The sequence below is a fragment of the Haliotis cracherodii genome, unplaced genomic scaffold (genome assembly GCF_022045235.1).
Source record: "Haliotis cracherodii isolate W230 unplaced genomic scaffold, xgHalCrac1.p SCAF_8, whole genome shotgun sequence".
Lineage (NCBI taxonomy): Eukaryota > Metazoa > Mollusca > Gastropoda > Lepetellida > Haliotidae > Haliotis > Haliotis cracherodii.
Genome location: NW_027266341.1, coordinates 49704434 through 49728137, shown reverse-complemented (window position 1 = coordinate 49728137; position 23704 = coordinate 49704434). Strand labels below are relative to the sequence as shown.

Sequence of the window (23704 nt, the reverse complement as noted above, 5' to 3'; positions counted from 1 at the left end):
TATTAAACAGTTACATTTTAGTTATATCGCGGCGTGTCAGCTTGATGTGGAAGGAAAGCCCGATGTGATTCAGTTCTTAAGCGTTTACCACTTTGGTGAAACACACGAGCACGAATAGGGTGCTGACAAACCTGGAAATATAAGCATTGAATATCTGAGATTCAAACCCACCATCTTAGGTTTCTGTCACACCTAGGACGACTGAACCCACAGTTGTCCACTGTTTGAAGAGAAGACGTCAGTGTGGACATGATTATCTGGATATTGTTTCCCGAGGTAGTGGCGAGCTGATGACTAAATATCAGGGGACTTATTTTTTGGCCATCATCTTACATAAAAAACAGACTATCATTTTGCCTAGCTTCTCCCATTTAAGATCTTCCCATGAAGATGTGTGACGTTGCTTTTGTTCAATTTAACGACCGCTTCCGTGGTCTATTGGTAAAGCGTCCCCCCGGAGAGCGGAAGGTCCGGGGTTCGATCCCTGGCCGCGTCATACCAAAAGACGTTAAAAGATGGTACTTGCTGTTACCCTGTCTGACGCTCGACATTAAGGGGCTAAAACAAGGACTGGTAAGCTCAGAGTCAGTATACTGTGTCTGAGTGGGGTATTCATGTGAAACTACGGCATGGTATCTCAGTGAGCTAGCACTATCCATCGGCATCAGTCCGGACTAGCACAATCAGCCACACAAACACACACACACACGCACATGCACGTCGCCATATAAGTGCAATAATCTTGGACCCGACGTTAAACTCCATTTCACCTCACCTCACCTGTTCAGTTAAACAGGGAAACATTTTGAGGTCAAACTTGTAGCCCGTGTTGTGTGTGAAATAACAATGTTGGTGTTAGTTAAGTCTGGGTTGCAGTCGATTATACTTCAATCAGAGACAAGATGGCGAGAAATGATAATGTAGTTTATTGTAATAATTGGAAGAATATGAATCTATTTGACATATGCCATCATAAAAATCTACTTTTTATTACTCATCAAATATAGCAATATACATAAAGCACATTCTTTGTCTATATCATAGACCGAAAAGTAAACGTTTATTGTGGAGCAGTTCTGAGAACCTGGTTTCTGTGAGTGAGTGAGTGAGTGAGTATGGTTTTACAACGCTTTTAGCAATATTCCAGCAATATCACGGCGGGGGACACCAGAAATGGGCTTCACACATTGTACCCATGTCGGGAATCGAACCCGGGTCTTCGGCGTGACGAGCGAACGCTTTAACCATTAGGCTACCCGACCGCCCCCGTTTTCTGGAATAAAAGGCAGCAGCGTAATGTATCAGCACAAGAACAACTAACGTTAAACCAACTTGTCCATGGAACCTAAAAGTTGACGATACAACGTACATTATAAACAAGGTTAAATTATGCATGAACCTTGAAAGATCGAACATCAGCTTGACACGTCTTCCAAACCAACACCCACATCCACATCAAAATCCACGCTCACACCAACACACACAAAGACACTCACATCCACGTAATCACCTAGCGTCCCAACTGATACCCTCATTCACCCCTTACAAATATAACCACACCTTCCTCCCACAGCCCCCCCCCCCCCCCCCCACCCCCCCCCCCCCCCCCCCCACACACACACACACACCCCACACTCACAGACACACACGTACGCCATTCGTCTCATCCCGGTACATCAGTGAAGAAAGAACCGTTATTCTCAAGAGTATAATGTTTAATACCTTCTAAACCTTCGTCAGTTGGTTGTATATTTTTCAGAATTGAAGGAGTTCTTTATCGTTTACCCTTATCAACAACATCTGTGTGGCTTCCGCCAATCGACGCGACAGTCATGTCCACAGTGCAATCCTTGTAATCAACACACTTGTGAAGTACAGACGGTGGAGCGTTGTTGCTGACATCGCCGTTGACTGTGAGGCCAGGAACTTTGGTCGGACATTGGGTTTTATGCTGATGTGTCCTTTGAGTGTCCGTACCTAGGAGAGGAAGGTCATCGTCACCTTCATCTTTATGTGATCCTGTAAATGAATGACGTGATTGTATTTATGAATTGTAAACTAAAGGTTTTGTAAATGGTATGAATATATGAACACTTTCAAAAGGCCCTGAACACAAAGGGGATGACGATTAGGCCGATGAAACACACGACCATCATTGTTTTGTTTGTTTATTATCCGACAGTTTGCAGTTTGAAATATATTCGCTATATTAAAGCTGCCTGACAATAATCGATTCTGGAACTTACAAACCAGTGATTGGTATTAGGAGCAACGTTCCACGCCGTCGACACCCAATCACCGAGCCTGTCCAGTCGAACGATCTAGGTCAGCATAGGTCACTAGAAACGGGGGCCATTTGAAAGTAACACCGTGCTAGACGGATATTCGTTTTTCTCCAATAATCTACCAGTTATATACAAACATACCGAGATGACTGGGGGCGGTCGGGTAGCCTAGTGGTTAAAAGCGTTTGCTCGTCACGCCGAACACCTGGGTTCGATTCCCGACATGGGTACAATGTGTGAAGCTCACTTCTGGTGTCCCCCGCCGTGATATTGCTGGAATATTGCTAAAAGCGTCGTAAAATCAAACTCACTCACTCACTCACTCACCGAGATGACTGGGTGTCGTGCTTCGTGAACAACGATGTATCTGTGCGCGTGTAACCCCAGATAGTAAGATGACCACCAAAACTAGGACACCACACACAGCGCATGCACTAAATACGATAGTCTCACGCTGCCGCTTTTGTTGAATGGTATCTGAAACAAACATGACGCTTTAGGCTTATCGGTTAGACTTTATCAGATAAAAGATAAAAACAGAGTCAGGTCAAGTCAATTGCCATTCATATATTAATGTAGTTAGGGGTATCTTGGTTGAACCAAGTGCTGGGTTGAACCTACCTCTTTATTTCCGTAGATTATTGTATTTCGACAGTCATTGGTGTTTTGGTTGAAACCAAGTTCGTTATATCTGTAGTTTACTGCATTCGGGAGTCATGGTTGTGTCACATCTATTTGAAGAGGGGCGGTTGGGAAGCCTGGTGGTTAAAGCGTTCGCTCATCACGCCAAAAACCGTCGTTCGTAATGGGCACAATGTCTGCAACCGATTTCTCGCGTTTCTACTGAGAACTTGCTGTAATATTTCTTAAAGCAGCGTAAAACCATACTCACTCTATTTGGAGAGTAATGCATGTTCTTTGTACCATATTAGTTAGTGAGTATAGATTTATGCCGCCTTTATCAAAATTTCCAATGTACATCAAGAATGGTATGATATATATTTTCCTATGCCAGGACCTGTCGGCGTGAGCTAACACGTCAACCACTAGGCTACCACCGCACATAACATATTCACTGAATCACACGACGTTAACACAGCATTGAGGTAGGAGTAAGCTCCCTACCTTCATATTTAGATTCCAGTGTTTTAGATTTGTTGACTACAGCTGTTAAGTTGATATTTATTGCTGTAAGTGTGCTGACGTCACGCGTCAGCTGTTGGACTGTTTGCGCCATGTTGACGTGTCTTCGTTGTTCTTTGGCCAAATCTGTAGACATGTCAGCCAGATGCCGGCTTGCGTCAGATTCCAGTTTTGTCACAGTCTGTAACTGAACCCCTGCAATGAATATTGTTATATGATAAGTTCTGTTGTATGGTAAGTTGGCACCAAGAGCTATTCCAGCCTTACAATAGCAGGAGACACCAAGAATTAGCTTACCATATTGTACCCATGCTAGTTTGTTTGTTGTTTAACGCCGCAGTCAGCAATATTCCAGCTACAGATGGCGGTCTGTAAGTAATCAAGTCTGGGCCAGACAATCCAGTGATTGACATCATGACCATCGATCCATGCAACTGGGTCACGATGACATGCATCAACCAAGTCAGCGAGCCTGACCACCCGATCCCGTTAGTCGCCTCTTACCACAAGCATAGTCGCCTTTAACGGTAAGCATGGTTGCCGAAGGCCTATTCTACCCTGGATCTTCACGGGTCTGTACCCATGTAAAGATTTAAACCCATATCGTCGCCTACATAAGCCAACACTTCATCAAACGGGCTTTACCGCCGTACAAATAGGCATTACATGTATGGTTGTAAATTTGTGTAGTTCCATGTAAATAAGAAAAAAAAATAAAGAATGGATCCGGAATAGAAGCGAACCATTAAACCAGCATGGTGAACTACGTCAGTCATCAATATGACTATTACTATAGTTCTGATGTTGACACGAAATGGTTGTAAGATGAATGAATGGAGTACATACGATAACAGTAGCCATCGCAGTCTCGCGAGAGTTCTGTGGTATTACACAGGTGTACCACATCTGCGCAGTGATAACATTTCTGAGTATCGTCCACGCAGTACTGTTCCCCACGGCGGCAGAGGTCACGGTGACACGGAAACATGTTTGGATCTAGAGCAGCAGTGACGTGTCCGGCAATAAAAACCAAGAGGGTGGCACACGTTCTCAACATTGTATCTGAAATCAAAACATGTACCTTCGATAATTACATATATCTGACATGAATAACCTGATCCATAATAATCTGTAGCAGGAGGCGACCTCCACCATGAAGTTACATATGTTGAAACGAACTATTGAAACTTTGGTGGTCAAGTTGATCAGATTTATCTGTATTACAAGACAATTTCGTGTAAATATGAAGTATCACTCATAGTCATCACATCAGTGCATGCGACCCGTGAAGATCCAGGGTAGAATAGGTCTTCAGCAACCCATGCTCGCCGTAAAAGGCGACTATGCTTGTCGCAAGAGGCGACTAACGGGATCGGGTGGTCAGGCTCGCTGACTTGGTTGATGCATGTTACCGTATCCCAATTTCGTGGATCGATGGTCATGATGTCAATCACTGGATTATCTGGTCCAGACTTGATTATTTACAGACCACCGTCATATAGCTGGAATATTGCTGAGTGCGGCGTTTAACAACAAACAAACAAACAAACAAACAAACGAACATAAGTACATGCAAAATGTCAACGCCGGGGAATAGTCAGTATGGAAAGTCTGCCTCCACAGAAAACACATTGGGCGTAAAAGGCAAAATAGCTATGAAAACTATATGAAAACATCGGATGGCACCAGGAGTTCGCGTAAAGGTTAAGCCTATCATGACCTTCCGGTAGCACCCGTGAAATGTCATTACTTCTCAAAATGTGATAAACATTGACATTATTTTAAAAACTGTAACATTAATTACAAGAAAGAATATGAACAACTTACCCGAAATGGACTCGTATCTTACAATGACACAATATCCGGATATCGTTGGAATCCCCTCAATTTATCTTTACTCGCCAACGTGGCCTTAAACATAGACATGGACAAAAGGATGGGTGTGTCTAAAAATATAAATGTATCAAAGATAATGCCAGCATTGCCAACACATGTACACAAGTGTGCCATGTCACTATGTATATCGATAGCAATATGCTTGTTACTGTTGTCTACCTCTTGGCTTCATATACCGCGTCCGTGTTATAGTAAATAGAGCGTCTGCCTGGAGGTCGGGGTCGCGTCGTACCACAATACGTTAAAGGGTTTTTCTTATAATTGTTTCCTTGCCTAGTGGCTCTTCATTTAGGGGATAAAACAAGGACTGGTCGGTTCGGAGTCGATATACTGTGTGGGATATCCAGGTTTAAGCTGTGTCATGGTATCGCAGTGGGTTAGCTGTATTCTGAAGTAGTACTAGTACAAGGAGCCACATACACGCAGCACGCACGGCGCTATATACGTGCAATAATCTTTCATGAGATGTAAAAAACATTTCAACTCACCTCACTTCCTTATCTGCAAGTAATCACATCGCCTTTGATGATCAGCCCGTTTCTTGAGGAAACTTTGTATACCTGTCCCTGTTGCCTCTGCTTAAAAACTACATAGTAATTTCCTGATGGCTAAATGTTCTTAAAACTAAGTAAAAGTCTAAAGAGCCATAATTCACACAACCTGGTTCCCTGGGTATGGTTGGTTGGTTGGTTTGTTGTTTAACGCCGCACGCAGCAATATTCCAGCTATATGACGGCGGTCTGTAAATAATCGAGTCTAGACCAGACAATCAATCCAGTGATTGATATCACGAGCAGCATACCCAGGGAACCAGGCTGTAATTCATAATGCAGTTTCTGATTATCGTAGGTTGTTTGTTTGTTGTTTAACGCCGCACTCGGCAATATTCCAGGTATATGACGGCGGTCTGTAAATAATCGAGTCTCCACCAGACAATCCCGTGATTGACTTTATGAGCATTGATCCACGCAATTGGGAAACGATGACATCCGTGAACTAAATCAGCGAGCCTGATCACCCGATCCCGTTAGTCGCCTCTTACCACAAGCATAGTCGCCTTTTACGGAACCAATTGGCTGCGTAAGACCTATTTTACCCCTGAGCTTCGCGGGTTCATTTCTATGGGGGGTATCAGGTATGCACACCTGTACATTTCCTCCTCGGGGCCCTGATCTCCCTGCCGACAGAGGTCATGGTGACACCGGACGTGATTAGAACTGACAATCATAGTCTAGTTGTATTTTATACTGACACAATAAATCGTCCTGAGGGGTTCTGACATAGCTGTTGAAACAGAGGGCATACAGTGCAGCGGTAATACTAACATACGTCACTTTTTAATGGAACTGTACCAACCATTCGTCAGGAGTTGATGGTAGGAGTTGTCGTAGATGTACCGGTCTGTGTGTGTAGGCTCGCGGTACACTGATGTTCTAAGTCCATCATGTGGTGTTTGGGGGGACACGTCTAGGAGTGGTAGGTGTTGATTGCTTTCGGTCTACAGTCACGGTTTAGTGGCCATACCGCTCCCCCGCCCTTAGTTGCCCCATATCCAAAACATTTCGGCAAAGACCGGTGGTCTTCGTTGTACACATTAGTCACCACTCGCCCCTTTCCGTAACCTGGAAGAAGACTCGTCCCCCTATCGATGAATGTTATGTGCGAAAATACGTCAAACCAATCAGAATGCGCGTATGATTTCAAGTTCTTAGTCGAAGAATCCCTCAGAAATATTTTTTTTTATTTTACATATGTCTTGCATCTAAAAATATACAACAGACACGGTTAAATGCGTTCAATCATACTGTATAATTTCGCACGTCCCGATGTGCTTTAAATTGCACCTGAAATATATATAATATAAGGGGAAATATATGTGAACCATTACGCAACGAGTTTACAATTGTTTTAGGTATGTCTGTTTGCGCTGAGACGGAACCCGGTCGCAAAAATGGCCACGAGAGGGGCACGAGTCGCTGTTCGGCTTGTCCCGGAATAACACGAGTTGGTCACGAATGGTGTACCAACACCACGTTGCTTAGTCAATGTCAAACAATAACATTTAAGAATTTTGCTGATTATAAACCATTTTCCAAATCGTTATATACTGTTTTTAATATTCCGAAGAGGGCCTACTAATTTGTGATAACTCATTATTTCATCATTGAATAAAATACCTTTAAACCATTCATTTCCAAGGTATCAAGTCACAATAGCGTCTTTAATAATTATATATCGACTTAATGAAGTTCGAGTTTACGGACTGTAACCTTTGTTGATAGGGCACCGTTCGACCCCCGGCCGCGCCCTACCAAAAAAACGTTAAAAGATTGGTTCTTCTTAATGCGCTCGGCATTAAGGGGATAAGATAAGGACTAGCCAGCTGGGATTTTAAGTATACTGTGCGTGATTGGGTTAAGCTGCTGCATGGTATCTCAGTGGGCTGGCACTATAAACCCGTCAAAAATACATAATGAAACATAATATTTGGAGATATGTCGGTTGTGCCGCTGTAGGGCCAGGATGTCAATAACAATTGTGCTACGATCATTACTTTATAGTTACCGATATATCGAGTTTAGAAAGTCGAGCTAACGAGGTTTCAATGGTTAAAAAACGAGTCGCATGTCTCATCTTTAAGGAAGAAATAATTAACAAGAAGAATAAACACTCTGGACTTACAGTACTAGTTCTAACACTTCTCTGCATACACATACAACATGAAAGTATGATAGAAGAAGAAGAAGAAGAAGAAGAAGAAGAAGAAGAATATTTTATTATAGTGTCACCCGCTGTACATATAAAATGACAAGGCAAGAATGTAAAAATTCAGCGGCCGGCCAAAATGGCCTACGAGACACTAAAAGACTCATAAAAACACTGTTTTATATATGTACACACCACATTTAATAGCAGTTATGAAAATAACATTCATAATATTATCCCCCATGCAAACATCCTATATACACACAACCACATCCATTCCCACATCCAGGTCTTCACTCACAGCAGCTTACGCAAACCACGCAAACACACCCGCACATTCAGACACACCCAAACCCTCATTGACATCACTTCAATCACATCCGAACCCTCGCTCGAACCCTCACCGTCACACATCACTCTCACACACACCCTATTTCTTAAACACACCCTCACCTGTATCCGTTCCCGCATCCACACCAACTCCCTCATCCGCACCCATCAACCACGTCCTCACTCGCATCCACATCCCTCCCCGTCTCCACAAAAAAGAAGCACCAACCACGCACAAAGACACCAACAAAGTAACAATCTACCGCCGCATACACACACTCCCTCCCAACGACCCCCCCCCCCCCCCCCCCACACACACACACACACAGACACACACCCATATAAACTTCTCCCCAAATTTCATGCAGAAGTTCTAAGCACGTGCATTGCGAATGTTACGGCTACAACGATCAAATCGTACAAAATACACGCACAGAACGAACACACGGGATACTTCAAATGCAACACGGGTTTTGAAGCACGAAGTTAAATATTCTCAGGTATTACGAATGTACTGAATGACATTTCCATGCAGCATTTTGTTGTATTTTTTGTCATTTATGTATTGATTAATTTAACTTCCAAAATTTGACGGCTTCATGCTTCGTACATTATTTGTAACAAATATCCAGTTAGCTGTGCGCTATCCTTAAAGTATCACAATCACTGTACGACAGTGTTCGAAAAAAATGAATAATTATGCAAATATAGCGACAAAACATTTCGACACTCACAGTCTATATTAAACATCAACGCAGGAGGAGAAATATCCAAGAGTCTGTTGTACGATTCCGATCATGCATGTAGACATGTTTGAACGAATCGTATCAAATTGTGATTTACCAGGTTTCGTGACAAATACAACACAAGCCATTTAAAGTGCAATATACGACATGTATGCATACATCATCGTCTTAAACGTAATCTTCAGCTTCCGCCGACCATTTGATAGAAGATGATTATCGAATTTACATGTCATATGTTGCTGTACACAGCAAAACAGAGTTTGATGCCATAAAATGCATCCGAACTTCAGGTCCATGAGACACTAAATTATAAAATATATGTTGAACAGAAGAGTAGCCATAAAACTAGCATACTGTTACACAATATGCACACCATCAGTTGTATATAAAGTACTTCATACGGTCCAGGCAAACAAACTGTACCATACACCAGTTATACATACTATACACACACACATACCTAATGATATAGTATATAAACATAAGGCGCACATCCAATGGTTCTCAATATATAGCATACAGCATACAGTCAATATAACACAGTATAGCATACAGCTCACAGTCAGTTGTAGGTAATATAGCTTAATCTCACAGTCAGTTGTACAGAATAATGCATACGACTAACAGTCAGCTGTACAGAATATAGCATACAACACAAAGCTAGTTGCACAGAATATTGCATTCGGCTAACAGTCATTTGTACATAGTATTGCATACGGCTAACAGTCAGTTGTACAGAATATAGCATACATGTCACAGTCAGTTGTACAGAATTTAGCATACAGGTCACAGTCAGTTGTACAGAATATAGCATACAGGTCACAGTCAGTTGTACAGAATATTGCATACAGGTCACAGACAGTTGCACAGAATATTGCATACAGGTCAAAGTCAGTTGTACAGAATATTGCATACAGCTCACAGACAGTTGTACAGAATATAGCATACAGGTCACAGTCAGTTGTAATGAATATTGCATACAGCTCACAGACGGTTGTACAGAATATTGCATACATCTCACAGTCAGTTGTACAGAATATTGCATACAGCTCAGTTTACAGAATATAGCATAATACTCATTTCCAATCCTACAAAATATAACATACTGCACACTGTCAGTTGTACACAAATATCACATATTTCACATAACTCAACAAAATTGCAATACTGCACACACAACTATTTATGCATTATATGGCCTGCTTAACACTGAGACACAGCATACTATAGCATACTGCAGCCATAGCCAATTACAGCCAACTGCGACGGTAGCTGGCTATATACAATATAAACAAGGAAGTTATATGGATTCTTTATTACAATAAAGTGTTCGGTGTAGATACTAACACCGTTGTGAAGAAAGTTATGTACAGCAATACAATATAGCTTACAGCACACATAACAACCAAATTCACATAATATAGCAAACTGCACACGAAACCAGTTATTCAAGATACAGCACACGAGACACACAACGCTCCCAGACAGCCATTTACATGATAACCCATTTATACTTTAGATAGTAGATATATGTACATGAAAGTTGCATTATTTCTGCGTTAAACAAGGCAGACACAACAGCGGCCATAGATTAATGTGGAGGTTCGCACTGCATCAGAAAAAAACAACGTGTCGACTTTAAGGACCTGTCGAAATAACGGTTCCAGAAAGGTAGACTCCTTTCATGAGTATTATCTTATATCAGAGTGGAATGAAAATTCAACTTCATCTTCACTTTATAGCTGCAGTAAACACAATGCCTATTCTCGAGAAGTGCGGGTGGGCGTCTGAAGCGGCCCACAGCGTGACTTAGCTGAGGTATTGCGCTGATTCCAGTTTAAGGTGTAGTGACGTATAGTGCGATAATAATGCCATACTTTAAGAGACTGTATGGCCTCAGTTTATTTCAGCTACGTTGTCCCCGGTTATTCCATCGGTCAGTTGACCAAGTCTTCATATCTGTGGCGACGAACTTTTGTTTGATTAGTGCAAAGAGGTTTTTGGATACATCTGGAGTATAGATGTGTATTTCATAAAACTCGATTTATGTCTTATATGCCGGGGGTGCACTGCCGTTGTTACAGTTCATGTCGTTGATGCAGGAAGACTGCATCTTCGGTCTGGATGCACGGGGGATGATGGCACCTTCAGCATCTTCAATTTATAGCTGCAGTAAACACAATGCCTATTCTCGAGAAGTGCGGATGGGCGTCTGTAACGGCCCACAGCCTGACTTAGCTGAGGTACTGCGCTGGTTCCGGTTTAAGATGCAGTGACGTATAGTGCGATAATAATGCCATACTTTAAGAGAGTGTATGGCCTGTTGTGTATTTGATAAAACTCGACGTATGCCTTATATGCCGGTGGTGCACTGCCGTTGTTGCAGTTCATGTCGCTGATGCACGGGAGATGATGGCACCTTCAGCATCGACTGTGTGAGACTTCGTGTCTATCGTCACATGATCTCCTACACCTGGAAGCTGGGCAGGAAGTTGATCGGGCAGTTGGTATAAGATCAGTTTCTCCTTCTCTGGCGCTGTGAATATCGAAATTCGGAATTACACATAACAGTATATTATTTTATCCTGTTGATATTTCTTTACGTATATGTCTTTTCAAATGTACACCTTACCTTCATTTCAACCTTACTTCAATTAGTAAATGCTATGCTACTTATAGTTCCATTCATGTATCGTATGCTAGCATGTTTTGTTTTATGTCAAATGGGTGTTTTTTCGAAGATAATATTGGATTATCACTGAGCATTGACAATGTTTCTTTCTAAACAATGCATCTTTTTTCCTCTATCCTGGGCGCATATTCTTTTTAAACCCCCAATACCAGGTGATACATGGAGGTTGCTTGGGCGAAATGAGACAGGGTGGTTAATAGGAGCCAGGAGGAGTACAGGAGCACGGTGATGAATGGAGACCCGGCAGTAAATTTAGGCCAGGTAGTTGAAAAAAGGCCCGGTAAATATTGGCCCGGTGGTAAATAGAGGAAATGTGGTATTTCGGATGGTAGGTAAGCTCAAATTATTCCCAATAAACTAGAAAACCCTTTTCTCTGTTTGCAAATTAATCCAAACTTAGCTTTGCTGCTGAAAGTGTCAAATTGTCAATGGACAATAATTTCTGAAATATTATTACGTTCATGATTCTGCAACTGTTCAGTAAATCAAGTTCTACTTACCAGGTGTGTGTGGAGATTTGCCTTCATCTCGTTTCCGGCACCATCTGGAGCAAAGGATCCCCGTGAGGATGATCACCACTACCCCCAACACACCAGACGCTGTACACACGCCGATGAGGATGACCCTCAACCGTTCATTCTGCTTGACAACATCTGTAACATTCCATAAATTTTTCTAGTCCATGAACGCCACAGCTGCGTTATCACATTGATTGATTATGGTCAAGTACAAAACATTCTGGCAATGTTGCGAAAAGGTTTTCATAATGGTATACCGTCATTTAACGTTGTCACAATGATGCAAACATTAAACGTTGTCACGATTATATAACGTTCCTTAAACGTATTCACAACCCATACAACATCAAACCTGGTGACAATGTCGTTTTACGTGGTTCATCATCGATTTAGTGTTACTTGAACGTTGTTACAAGGTTGCAATCATAAATCGTTGTCACGATGTTGTAAAGTCTGTTTCACAACGAAATAGTCTTCCTTAAACGTTGTCACAACGCTGCTACCACAAGACTGACGTTGTAAAAGCGACCCTGTAACCATATAACGTTCTTAAACGTTGTCATAATGTTGCAAACATGAAACCTTGTGGCGATATTGTACAACCGTGGCCACATCGATATAACGTTAATACAATGTTGGTGTGGCTTACTGATTTGGTTGATTTTGTATCAACGTTGGGACGTTGCTCGTAATATCAATCAATAAATTGTCTATACCACAAGGGGCGTCATATTTTTGGAATATTGCTTAGTGCGGTGTTAAACAAAAACTAAACAAAACAAAATTTCTTCAGCAATGTCACAACGCTGCTAACACAATGCTGTACAAACGTAATCATGATGACGTAATCCGAGAACGATGGCACTTAGGTTTCAGTCTGCAGGCTAAATGAAACCCATTCGAGTGAGAATTATCTCAGACTGTTTGAAACTATACTGACGTAGTACACAGTGGCACAAACAAACCCATATATATATATTCAGTGTGATGAACGCTTTATCCTCACGGCTACCATACCGACCCATAGAATATTTATTATTTGTGTTATTTGTATTATTACTTACCGAATTAAAAGTGGTTAGAATATTGTGAAAAAGATACCTTACCTTCATGCTCAGTTTCGCGTCTTTTATATTCCCTGTTGTCAACCAATAAGGCATTCCGTGATTCATTCAGCGTGGCCAGCATCGTGTTCAACTTTGTGATCCTCATCTTCATCTTTGTTGTTGTATTTTGTTCACTGTGTAGTTTTGTTTTTACGTCTGTCATTTCGGAAAACGTCCTGTCTTTCTTCTTTGACATTTCTTCCAGTGTAACTCCTTGTGAAACAAATAAATGTTCTTGATAAATAATTTTCGCCAATCAAAACTGTAAGACATATGTAAAATATGATTTGAATATTTAACTGATTAAGTATTTAATCCCCAAGTCCTCATGATCAAACTCATCGATACTTGTAACTTAAACATTATGAAAGCATCTGCTGTTAGAATTGTCCTAGCAAATCTACAGAAACAATGAAGATAATTATGTCAGTACTTACGGTTGCAATAACTGTCGCATTCTCGCGAGATCTCGGATGTATTACACAGGTGAGCTACGTCAGCGCAGTGGTAACATCTTTGTCTCTCCTCCACACAGTACTGTTCTCCACGACGACAGAGATCCCGGTGACACTTGAAGTAGTCGGTGTCGACAGCAACACCCACGACTGGGGTAATGATTGCCAAGAGAACTGTAGCCTTGGTCAACATTGTCTCTACAATCAAAAACCATAGACATGATGCGAAATCTCTAAATTGAAAACAAGATCCTAAATTTTACAATGAAACGTTTACTAAGTAGTTTCTGTGTACAGCGGCCCCCGTTAATCTGGACGGTCACCTTCCCACTGCAATTGTTCTGATTACAAAGTTTCCGGACTAAGTAATGACAACTTTGTAAACATGTCAGAGTTTCCAACAGTAGTCGTCCAGACGATTGTAGTCCGTATTGACGTTGTCCGTAAAAACGAGGTTTCACTGTAATGAGAATTAACGTATCCATGACGCTACATTGTCAAATAGTAGATCATATACATGTAATCACGTTGAATTGTTAACTAACCCATTGCTCAACGATGCACTCCTTTGTACTGCGAGAGTTGATGAACATGAAAGTATAACTGTTGCTTCAGACTCCAGACATTTTATCTGGAAACGTATTCCTTGCTGTTGTGAACACATTATTTAAATGCATGCCAATACCCGAAAGCATATTATTGCATCATACATAATCCGAGGGATTAGATGAGTTTGGTGTACCATGCCTGGAGCAGAATTTCAGTTGTATCACAGATAAATATGAGCGCCAAGCCCAAAGTGATGCAGGTCCTAAACGTTTTACTACTTTGTTGAAACCACGTGCACTGGTATGGTACTGACAACCATGGATAATTTGGTTGAATCGTACCACGATCAGCAGATCCTGGCAAGGCTAAGGGGCGCAATTCTGCACAATTAATTGCAACTCCTTTGACCAGTAGCCACCGTGTCCCCTGTATGTATACTGTACTTTTGTCCATATTGGTGATTACATATGATAATGCTTTACGAGTTCGTTTTAACGCCGCTTTTAACAGTATTCCAGTTATATCACGGCGTGATGCAGGTCCCAGACGTTTACCACATCGGTGAAACCCACGTTCACGGGTATGGTGCAGACAAACCTAGAAACATAATCAAGGCGAACCGGGATTCGAACCCACAATCATAGGTTTCAGGCCTGTCCAAGGGACGAAACTCTGCAAAGCGAATTGCGGCGCCTTAGACGATTTGGCCACCCGTGCATCCTACTAATTCTAAACTACCTGAACAAACAGACAAGATATATTGTCTGCACACTGAGATATGATGCTTAAACTAACCTGGTAGCAAAGACCACTCACAGACACACACTGAACTGTGGAATACCGCCCTTCTATTTTATGTTTCACTGAAGGCTAATCGTGGATATGTTGTATGTCTCTAAATATAGAAAACGCAGCGTTATGTGTGACGAACCTAAATGCTGCCAGCTCACGAACATGTGTGCAATAACTAATATGTATTAATAGCTGTTCCAGCGAAAACAGTGGTTTACCATTTTATATAGCTCTTCAGTAATCTAATCGATAGTTTAATCAGAGCTGATAATAAGGTTTCTAATTATTTTATCCCGTAAAAGCACGAGGATCGGCTTTAGTATTGACATGAACGATATTCACAACTCAGCCTGGTGACGTCACTGGTTTTCCCAGCTATATTTAGAATTCACGTTGAGTCTCGTGCGTATGTGACACAATTTGGACTTTTAAGTCAAGTGTAAGTAGGTTACAGATATATTATTTGTAAATAATATTACAAGATAATTTCATTCGCAAATTAAGGCACTACTGATTATTGCCATTCCAAATATGTCAAAACATACACGTGTAACCTTTGACATTTACATTAATACGTGTATAATTGCTTCAACTTTTATACAGTTACAGTAAACTCCCCATGCTAGTATATGGAGCATCTACAGGATAGGTAACGTTGACAAAATATGTTAAATTTACAAAGTACAAACTAGCCTTCTGCAAATATTAGATTTATAAACCCTTGATCAGCTTTCACGATAACTTTCAAAAGTTCAAACAATTTTTTAAACATTTTCTTTACGTATAAGCAGCTGAATTGCTGCACTTGTTCACTGGAGACGGAATTCAAAGTTAACATATCGATTTAGGTTCAACAAGTTCACTACATGTGTGACCGTGTCACTCGATTGTCTGGTTCTATTTATGACTGTCTGGTCCTGACGCGATTGTTTACGGCGTGGGCAACAAAAACACTTACCTTTTATAAAAATCATGCTCGCGCTGCGTCAGGACATGCTTCCCATTCATGTCACCACGGATCTTCCGTATTCAATTCATATAGTTTTCAGCCCTATTTTGCCTTTTAGACCCAAATGAATCTCTTTCGGAGGATAATTGAGAATTCCTTGGCGTTAGCGTTTTTTTTATTTCCAACTTGCACATACAGATGAAATATATGATTATGATCATACAGATCTTCGTCATATGACGTCAGTCATCATACAGAAAACATCATATGACGTCACTCGTCATACAGACCACCATCATATGACGTCACTCTTATACAGATCACTATCATATGACGTCACTCATCTTACAGATCACCATCGTATGACGAAAGTCATCATACGGCTCATACGACTTCACTAATGTTCCACTGCTGTATTTCACATCGATCCTGTACTTACATTGCAGATGAGATCCTATAAAGACGTGTGTATATATTAATTAATATTGGATGTTAGTGATAATATTGGATGTTAATCAATCTAAGCGCCTTGTTCTCCTTTGTGAAGTACAAAAAATATGGTAGAAGTTAAAGAGTCAATCAGTTTTGGACTTTTGTGGCAAAACGTTTTGTTCATAGAAAATACTTTTGTCCTGATGTATAAATATGGATCGGCTTTTCTTTTCACAAGAACAATAGTTTATGTCGAGAAGCAATTACATAGAACCAAGAACCTATTTTTATCATTTTATTTTCCCAAAAATGCAGAAGCCTTGAGTCGAAGCACAACGTGGAAGCGGCGTTATAACCATTGTTAAAATGACTGAGCATTATTAAACTGATTAGCACAGAAGAAAACTGTACCAAGATATGTAACGAACAAAACACAAAGGTTTTACAAAGAAAACATGACAACTGTTTACATCTTACTTTCAAGAACGTGTGTTTGTTCATCTCACTGTGAACATCAGCAAGACCTTCCATTGATGGAAATAGTCCTACTGGTCGTAGTACACTCAATGGGCGGCAACTGTCCGGGTGGCAATCGTCCGAGACCCATAGGAAATGCCTGTCCCAGTCAACAACGTGTTGCTGGATTTAACGGATTATCGACAAGCTATCGGGTGATAACGAAAGTAGCAATAGCCACAGGTTTCAGAAGGTGCGGAGAAGATGAAGAAGAAGAACACGAACGTCACGAGCACAGCAGGAACGTACGGCATTGTGCATCACAACCCCATGCAGGTCTCTGATTGGTCAAGGGGCCAAGTTCGTGTGTGTAGTCGTTCATAGTTATATTTTATAAGATTTTGCATGATTGTACGGAATGGGTCACCTCGACACAATCAAAACACTGTGATAAGCATCATGACATCTTCTCATTGACAATGAAAATTCAAATATCTGCAAATTATTACTTTGGCTCCGGAAATCACAACAAATAAACATACAAATATAAAATAATTGCTACATATGTACATGTACATTATATCATAAATAGCATACACTCATTCTCATTTATATATTCATACAAATGATATGGAATTGGTTGCCATTATCTTTCACAAATAATAGCCACGGTACAAGAAAATACATAAATAAATGAATCACTCGGCACTCAAAAGACCAGGCCAACATGAGTACACCGTATTTTGTGTTTGCACCTACGAGGTACCGGCGTTGTTGGGGTACGAATCTCAGATTCACCAAGATTTGGTGCCTGGTTTGCTGGTACCATACTCGTGCTCATGGGTTCGACCAAAGTGGTCTTCGTCCTCTCACAATAATCTGAAACATCGTAAATATCTGAAACACTGTTAACCCAAGAGCTCTCAAAGGTCTCTCGGCATCATGCCCGTATTCGTCCTACTTCTCAACGGAACACGTCCAAGAACGGCTTAACTATTGACATTCTACCCACATTTGACGCGGTATGGTGGACATTCTGTTTAAAGCACCATTAATCCAAACTCAAGAAAAGTCTGTTCACTTATCCAACATCCTCAGTGTAAATCTCTCTTCTCTCTCACCTTCAAACAATTGGCAATTACATCCCCATGGTGTTAACAAATTCACTTTTAGACCTCTGATACAGAATACAAATGCCCTCATTTAGGATCAGTGCTATCGATGATCTGAATATTCTTTGGGTCAGTATCTTTGATACTTTCATAGCTATCTGTGGGTTGAATATTTTTCAGAACTGAGGGTGTTCTTTCAGTTTCACATTTATTGATATCGTATTTCTCGCAGGGATCCTGGACAGTTATCTCCGTACTGTTTTTCTTCTCTTCCAGGCGGGATTGGTATGCTGGTGGTAGAGTGCTGTTCATGTCGCGGATGATGTTTTTGTCATCAGGAGACTGAACCTCTAGTCTTGATACTCTGACATCACCATTGATGGTAAGACCAGGAGAGGCTGTGGGTAAGTTTGTGCATCTGTTCAACAGAGGGAGGTGATCGGAACTGCTATCACCTGGACATTCCCCTGTAAATATGAGGACATGTCATTTTTATGTGTACATGTATGTGAGGTGAAAAGCTTATTGTATTTACATGGTGTGTGTGGGACTGTGTCTATTTGTGTGTGGCTGCTTGTGCGTGTCCAAACTAATGCTGATTTTATACTGCTAGCTCACTGAGATACCATGCTGCAGTTTAACATAAATACCCCACTCAGACACAGTATACTGATTCCGTGCCAACCAGTCTTTGTTTTAACCCCGTAATGCCGAGCGCCAGGCAGGGTACCATCTACTTATCGTCTTTTGGTATGATGCGACCGGGGATTGAACCACCGACCTTCCGCTCTCCAGTCAGATGCTCTATCCACTCGACTAAGGAAGCGGTCCATATATAGTCACATGTCCAGCTCTACATCGTGCTTACAAGACTTGACACAAGATGTATGGTTTTTTAAAGGAATTTGAAATATAATCTTATTTATGGACCCACATTTTATGACCCACTGGGCATGATGTTTTACTAGTGGAATATTCAGTGTTTTATAACACACCTTCGATTGTGTTTATGTCGAAATAGTTTTGTTCTCATTATCCCGCTGGTTTTTATTTAATCATATAAAACCCTCTATTTAAAAAAATATCAATCTAACAACTAGACTGGAAAAGTCCCTGCGTCGAATTTACATTTTAGATTGGAATATGGTAAAATAATTTGAAGCATTGTTTTCCTTGTCACTGATGTGTTCCGAGTGCATTCAGACGTTTTGGAAACGATGTTCCACATTTTTCTTTTTTTATGCATTTTTTTCTGTGTGGATGTTAAAGGTAATGGGATGTCAGTGACTGCATATTATTATAATAATTATACTGGAAACAACAATAGAAACAAATTATTCACATCTGTTGCAAACATTTCTTTAAGTAGAAATGCAGACAATAGATCAGTTCTGGGTATTTATAGATTAGTATTTTTTATATTCTTTAGAATTAAGGGGGTGGTCGGGTAGCCTAGTGGTTAAAGCGTTCGCTCGTCACGCCGAAGACCCGGGTTCGATTCCCGACATGGGTACAATGTGTGAAGCCCATTTCTGGTGTCCCCCCGCCGTGATATTGCTGGAATATTGCTAAAAGCGGCGTAAAACCATACTCACTCACTCACTCACTCACTCTTTAGAATTAAACTTTATAAATCAAACTTTCAATATCATTTCATTAAACAAAATTCCAAACAAGGTCAGAAGTAAAAGGAATATTCCTTCCTACCAGATTGAGATAAACGGACTGAGTGTGAATGGCGTTTCTCCCGACAATAGAGACAACAAAGAGCTCCAGCCAGAAGGATGACGGTGAACATGAGCACACTACCCACTGTGCATGCAATGAAGAAGTTGATGTTCATCTGCCGCAGTTGCTTCACAACCTCTGCAACAAGCAGGTATCAGAGGAATGTCATGAACGTTTGTATCAAAGATGTACGTTTAGTATTTATAATACCATGTTATATTATGTATTATGCTTGTTTACCTGTAGATGCAACCACGCTTAATTGAATGATATTTGAACTGTTTAAATCAGTTGTTGAAATCAAAGAGAGTTATTGAGATTTGAACCTTTTGTTGACCAATCAGACTCGTATAGATGCGTATTAGTGCCACAGTCTAAACAAATATATCATCTACGTGATGATAGATACTTAAATCTACGGAGATGATGCTTTCATCTACGTAGATGATACATCTCACATCTACGTAGAAGGTACTTTCATCTAGGTATCAATATTTTCTCGAGGAATAGACATTATACGTACGATTATAATATCACATACGGGGATTAAAGTATCATCATCGTAGATGCAAGTGTTATCTACGTAGATGTAGGCATCATCTACGGAGACGAAAGTATTATCTACGTTGATGATAAATCGTTTTTAGACTGTGGCACCAATATATTTCCATAGACTCAAGTATTGATGTTAAACGTTATTTCCTTAGGCGCAGATAACCAGAATGTCTCATCTAAGTAGAGTGAAATATAAAACGAATAATATGTACTAATATTACTTATACTAATTAATCGCAATATACTAACTCACCTTTAAATTCGGTCTTCTGTTTTTCAGTTTCGGTTACTTTAACAGTTAGGCGTTCTTTTACTTTTGTAAGTCTGCTGACGTTACTCTCCAGCTGACTGACTGTAAGTTCCAGGTCGTTGTTTCTCTGTTGTTCCTGCTGAAGGTCTATCTGCGTGTCTGCCAACTGCTCGCTTCTATTGGCTTCAAGTTCCATCATATTCTGTAGCCGAACCCCTGCAATAACACCATACTACCGTTATCATTTAAAGAGAGCCTTTGCTCCATGGGTGGATGCACATTTCCAGGAGACAGTGTCTAGTTCAGGCCTCAGATGAGGATCTGTAAGGATGACATGCCTCGTAATCATTGAGTAAGAGACTATAAATGTTTAGCAATGAGTTGGGTGTAACCTCGCTTTAAACATTATGTCAGTTATATCACGGCGGGTAAGCTTATCATTTGTGTGTGGACGGGGGTTGGGGATGGGGTTGCGAAAGTGAAGTGTAGACGTTTGTCACTTCAAGTGATGGAACTCGCAGTCATGTTGCTGACAAACCGGGTACGGCTAAGTGAGGCATCTCTTCACATCGAATTGCCACTGTCCTACTTAATAAGTTATTAGAGCTAGAAATTAGTTTTTAAATGCCTTTATGAATGGAATCGAGCGATCTATATACGATTTTAAAACGATCAGTTTTGTTTGTTTGTTGTTTGACGCCACACTCAGTAGTATTCCAGCTATATGACGGCGGTCTGTAAATAATCGAGTCTGGACCAGACAATCCAGTGATTGATAAGATGAGCATCGATCCACGCATACTTGTGATTCATTTGGAACACAACGATATGTCCTTACATAATGCCGTAGAATTCGTGACTGTAAAGGGTATTAAGTTATCCGTTGATAAATGTGTGTACTTACGGTAGCAATAACTGTCACAGTCTCGCGAGAGTTCCGTGGTATTACACAAGTGAGCCACGTCTGCGCAGTGGTAACATCTTTGCTTTTCCTCCACACAGTATTGTTCTGTTCGTTTACAGAGGTCAGTGTGGCACCGGAAGTAGTCAAGGTTGACGGCTGTGCTGAAAGCTGTGCTGGCACACAACAGCACCGTAAATACTTGCAACATCTTTCTTGAAGCAAGACGAGGACCTAGATTCAAGCAGAACGTAGAAATAGTAAAGATGACTTATTACATTATCAGCGTCATAATAACAAGAAAAGGATAATGCTGAGTATTTAAAAGATGTGTATCCATCTTCTTCTCAAGTTGTGAAAACGTTTCAGCGCGGGACACTGAAGCAAGTTTATCAAGTTTGATACAACTTTTATGTTTATTATGATGATTGGCCGGGACTAAAGGCTTTCTCCTGTTGAGTTTGGCCCTCAACCAGTAATATGTGCTACAGTGGCTACTATGTCATAATCCTAAGGCAGAATAGGATAGCTGCGTGAAAGTATATAAATACCTGTATAACATGTATCAGCCTAGCTTTACGTGAGCCTCCTCTGTGGGTGCATGTCCGGCCGTTAATAGGGCTGTTTTGCACCTGTTTAACGCAACTCTCACTTTTGAATGGCTTACTTAACTAGTATTGGGTGACGGGTAGCATACGTGTTGACAAAAATAGATTCTTTTGTAATAATAGACAGTTGAGGTGGCAGTAGTTATAGACGAAAGGCCCCTTTGTTATGGTATTCTAAGTCTGGCATGACGTCATATATTGTCTGAGTGAATGGGAAAACCCATACCATGTGATTGACGTATACATACTTTCTCGGTCACTGCTTCAAAACATACATTTTTGACTTTGAAAGGAGAACACGATCGCATTGTATATTTTATAGGCGCTTTAGACGTTTTGCAATTTTCTACAACACAGCGCAGTATAAGGAGGTGTAAGTAGGTCACGGGACTGTGCGAGACCTTACGTTGTTTAGTACTTCCGGTGACAAACAACGTCTCGCGGCAATGGCGACAGCAGTGTTACGTCGGACAGGGCTCGGCGAATCATATTCGGAACACGCTGGTGTAGCTTCGAAAAACATGACATTGTCACAGGCATTAAAACACTCGAGTTAGGTGGCATTAATTGCAAGTGTTGGCTTGTCAAAGCAGTTGCAGTGTTGTCAAGACGTCCTATGATCGATGTCAAACTGGCCGCTACCCATTCATAAATATTGAGGTAAGTTGTCACTCTTCTCACACATCTGATAGGCTGGTATAATTGTCAGTTTTGATAAGTCAATACTGATCGGTTAATCATCACACGTACAGTGATGATGGCGTTGAAATATGAGCATAAACAGTCGTGCTGTGACTCATTAAGTAGAATTTCGCGATTAATAAATGTGGTAAATGTGGTACAGCGTGACTGACGCCATTTCTCGCAAATACGAAAGCAACGGAGATAGCTCCCGTTTGAAATTAGAGTGACCTCCCTTTCCCAATATGAACCACTGATAATGCGGTTTCGCCGATTGAATTTGTTGTTATTTATTGTCAAAAATAAAGACAGTATTTGCAATTGCAATAGGCTCCCAGTTTATGCATCATACAATGTTATTGCAAATTGCCATTACATCTATCCTGAGCCTTTTTCCAATATTTAATGTTCAGCCCTGACACGGAACGTCACAGAATTATATTTATGGTTCCAGGGGAGATGTCACAAACTATTGTCAAAAGAAGGCCTATTATGTGCATGTTGGCAATGTAAATTGTTTTGATTTTTTGTCAATACTTGTAATATATCTGAGTAATAATGTTGTCGAAAGAGACTTATAGGGGTCCCTGTGTTAACAGAGACCATAAAATAGATATGGACTCTGGTGTAAATAAATAAAATATGTGTCAATATCGTGATGGTTATGTTATGTGCACTGAAAAATCAGTTGTTTTGTTCACAAACTATTAATCTAATTAAAAAATAATGATGATTAAATCCTTGCAATGTTTGTTTTTGAGATGCAAAGTAACCTCACTTAAATGCATTCTGTATGTGAATAGACTTGATCATT

General features: G+C 40.7%; 2 protein-coding genes and 1 pseudogene across 2 annotated transcripts; all 3 read right to left on the bottom strand.

Annotated features, from left to right (window-relative positions):
* Positions 1-1663: 1663 nt before the first annotated feature.
* On the bottom strand, positions 1664-4496 carry LOC139451047 (uncharacterized; annotated as a pseudogene).
* Positions 4497-10377: 5881 nt separating this feature from the next.
* LOC139450287 (uncharacterized) lies at positions 10378-14070 on the bottom strand. The gene is made up of 5 exons (XM_071231966.1): positions 13860-14070; positions 13423-13635; positions 12299-12451; positions 11526-11642; positions 10378-11251 (listed from the first exon to the last, which is right to left on the bottom strand). Exons 1-5 carry the CDS (start codon positions 14068-14070, stop codon positions 11151-11153), a joined length of 795 nt encoding a protein of 264 aa, XP_071088067.1. The 3' UTR covers positions 10378-11150.
* A 2539-nt stretch (positions 14071-16609) lies between these two features.
* Positions 16610-22233, bottom strand: LOC139450275 (uncharacterized). Its single transcript, XM_071231953.1, has 5 exons — positions 22153-22233; positions 21605-21835; positions 20704-20916; positions 19875-20033; positions 16610-18634 (listed from the first exon to the last, which is right to left on the bottom strand). Exons 2-5 carry the CDS (start codon positions 21810-21812, stop codon positions 18255-18257), a joined length of 960 nt encoding a protein of 319 aa, XP_071088054.1. The 5' UTR covers positions 21813-21835; positions 22153-22233; the 3' UTR covers positions 16610-18254.
* Between the last annotated feature and the right edge of the window lie 1471 nt (positions 22234-23704).

Coding starts and splice junctions, on each gene's coding strand:
- LOC139450287 (XM_071231966.1), bottom strand. CDS start 14,070: ATGTTGACCAAGGCTACAGTTCTCTTGGCAATCATTACCCCAGTCGTG. Junction 12,452..13,422: donor ACGCGAAACTGAGCATGAAG/GTAAGGTATCTT, acceptor GGAATGTTACAG/ATGTTGTCAAGCAGAATGAA. Junction 11,252..11,525: donor TCACACAGTCGATGCTGAAG/GTGCCATCATCT, acceptor AAGATGCTGAAG/GTGCCATCATCCCCCGTGCA.
- LOC139450275 (XM_071231953.1), bottom strand. CDS start 21,812: ATGTTGCAAGTATTTACGGTGCTGTTGTGTGCCAGCACAGCTTTCAGC. Junction 20,917..21,604: donor CTGTGACAGTTATTGCTACC/GTAAGTACACAC, acceptor GTGTTATTGCAG/GGGTTCGGCTACAGAATATG. Junction 18,635..19,874: donor AGTCCGTTTATCTCAATCTG/GTAGGAAGGAAT, acceptor TCATATTTACAG/GGGAATGTCCAGGTGATAGC.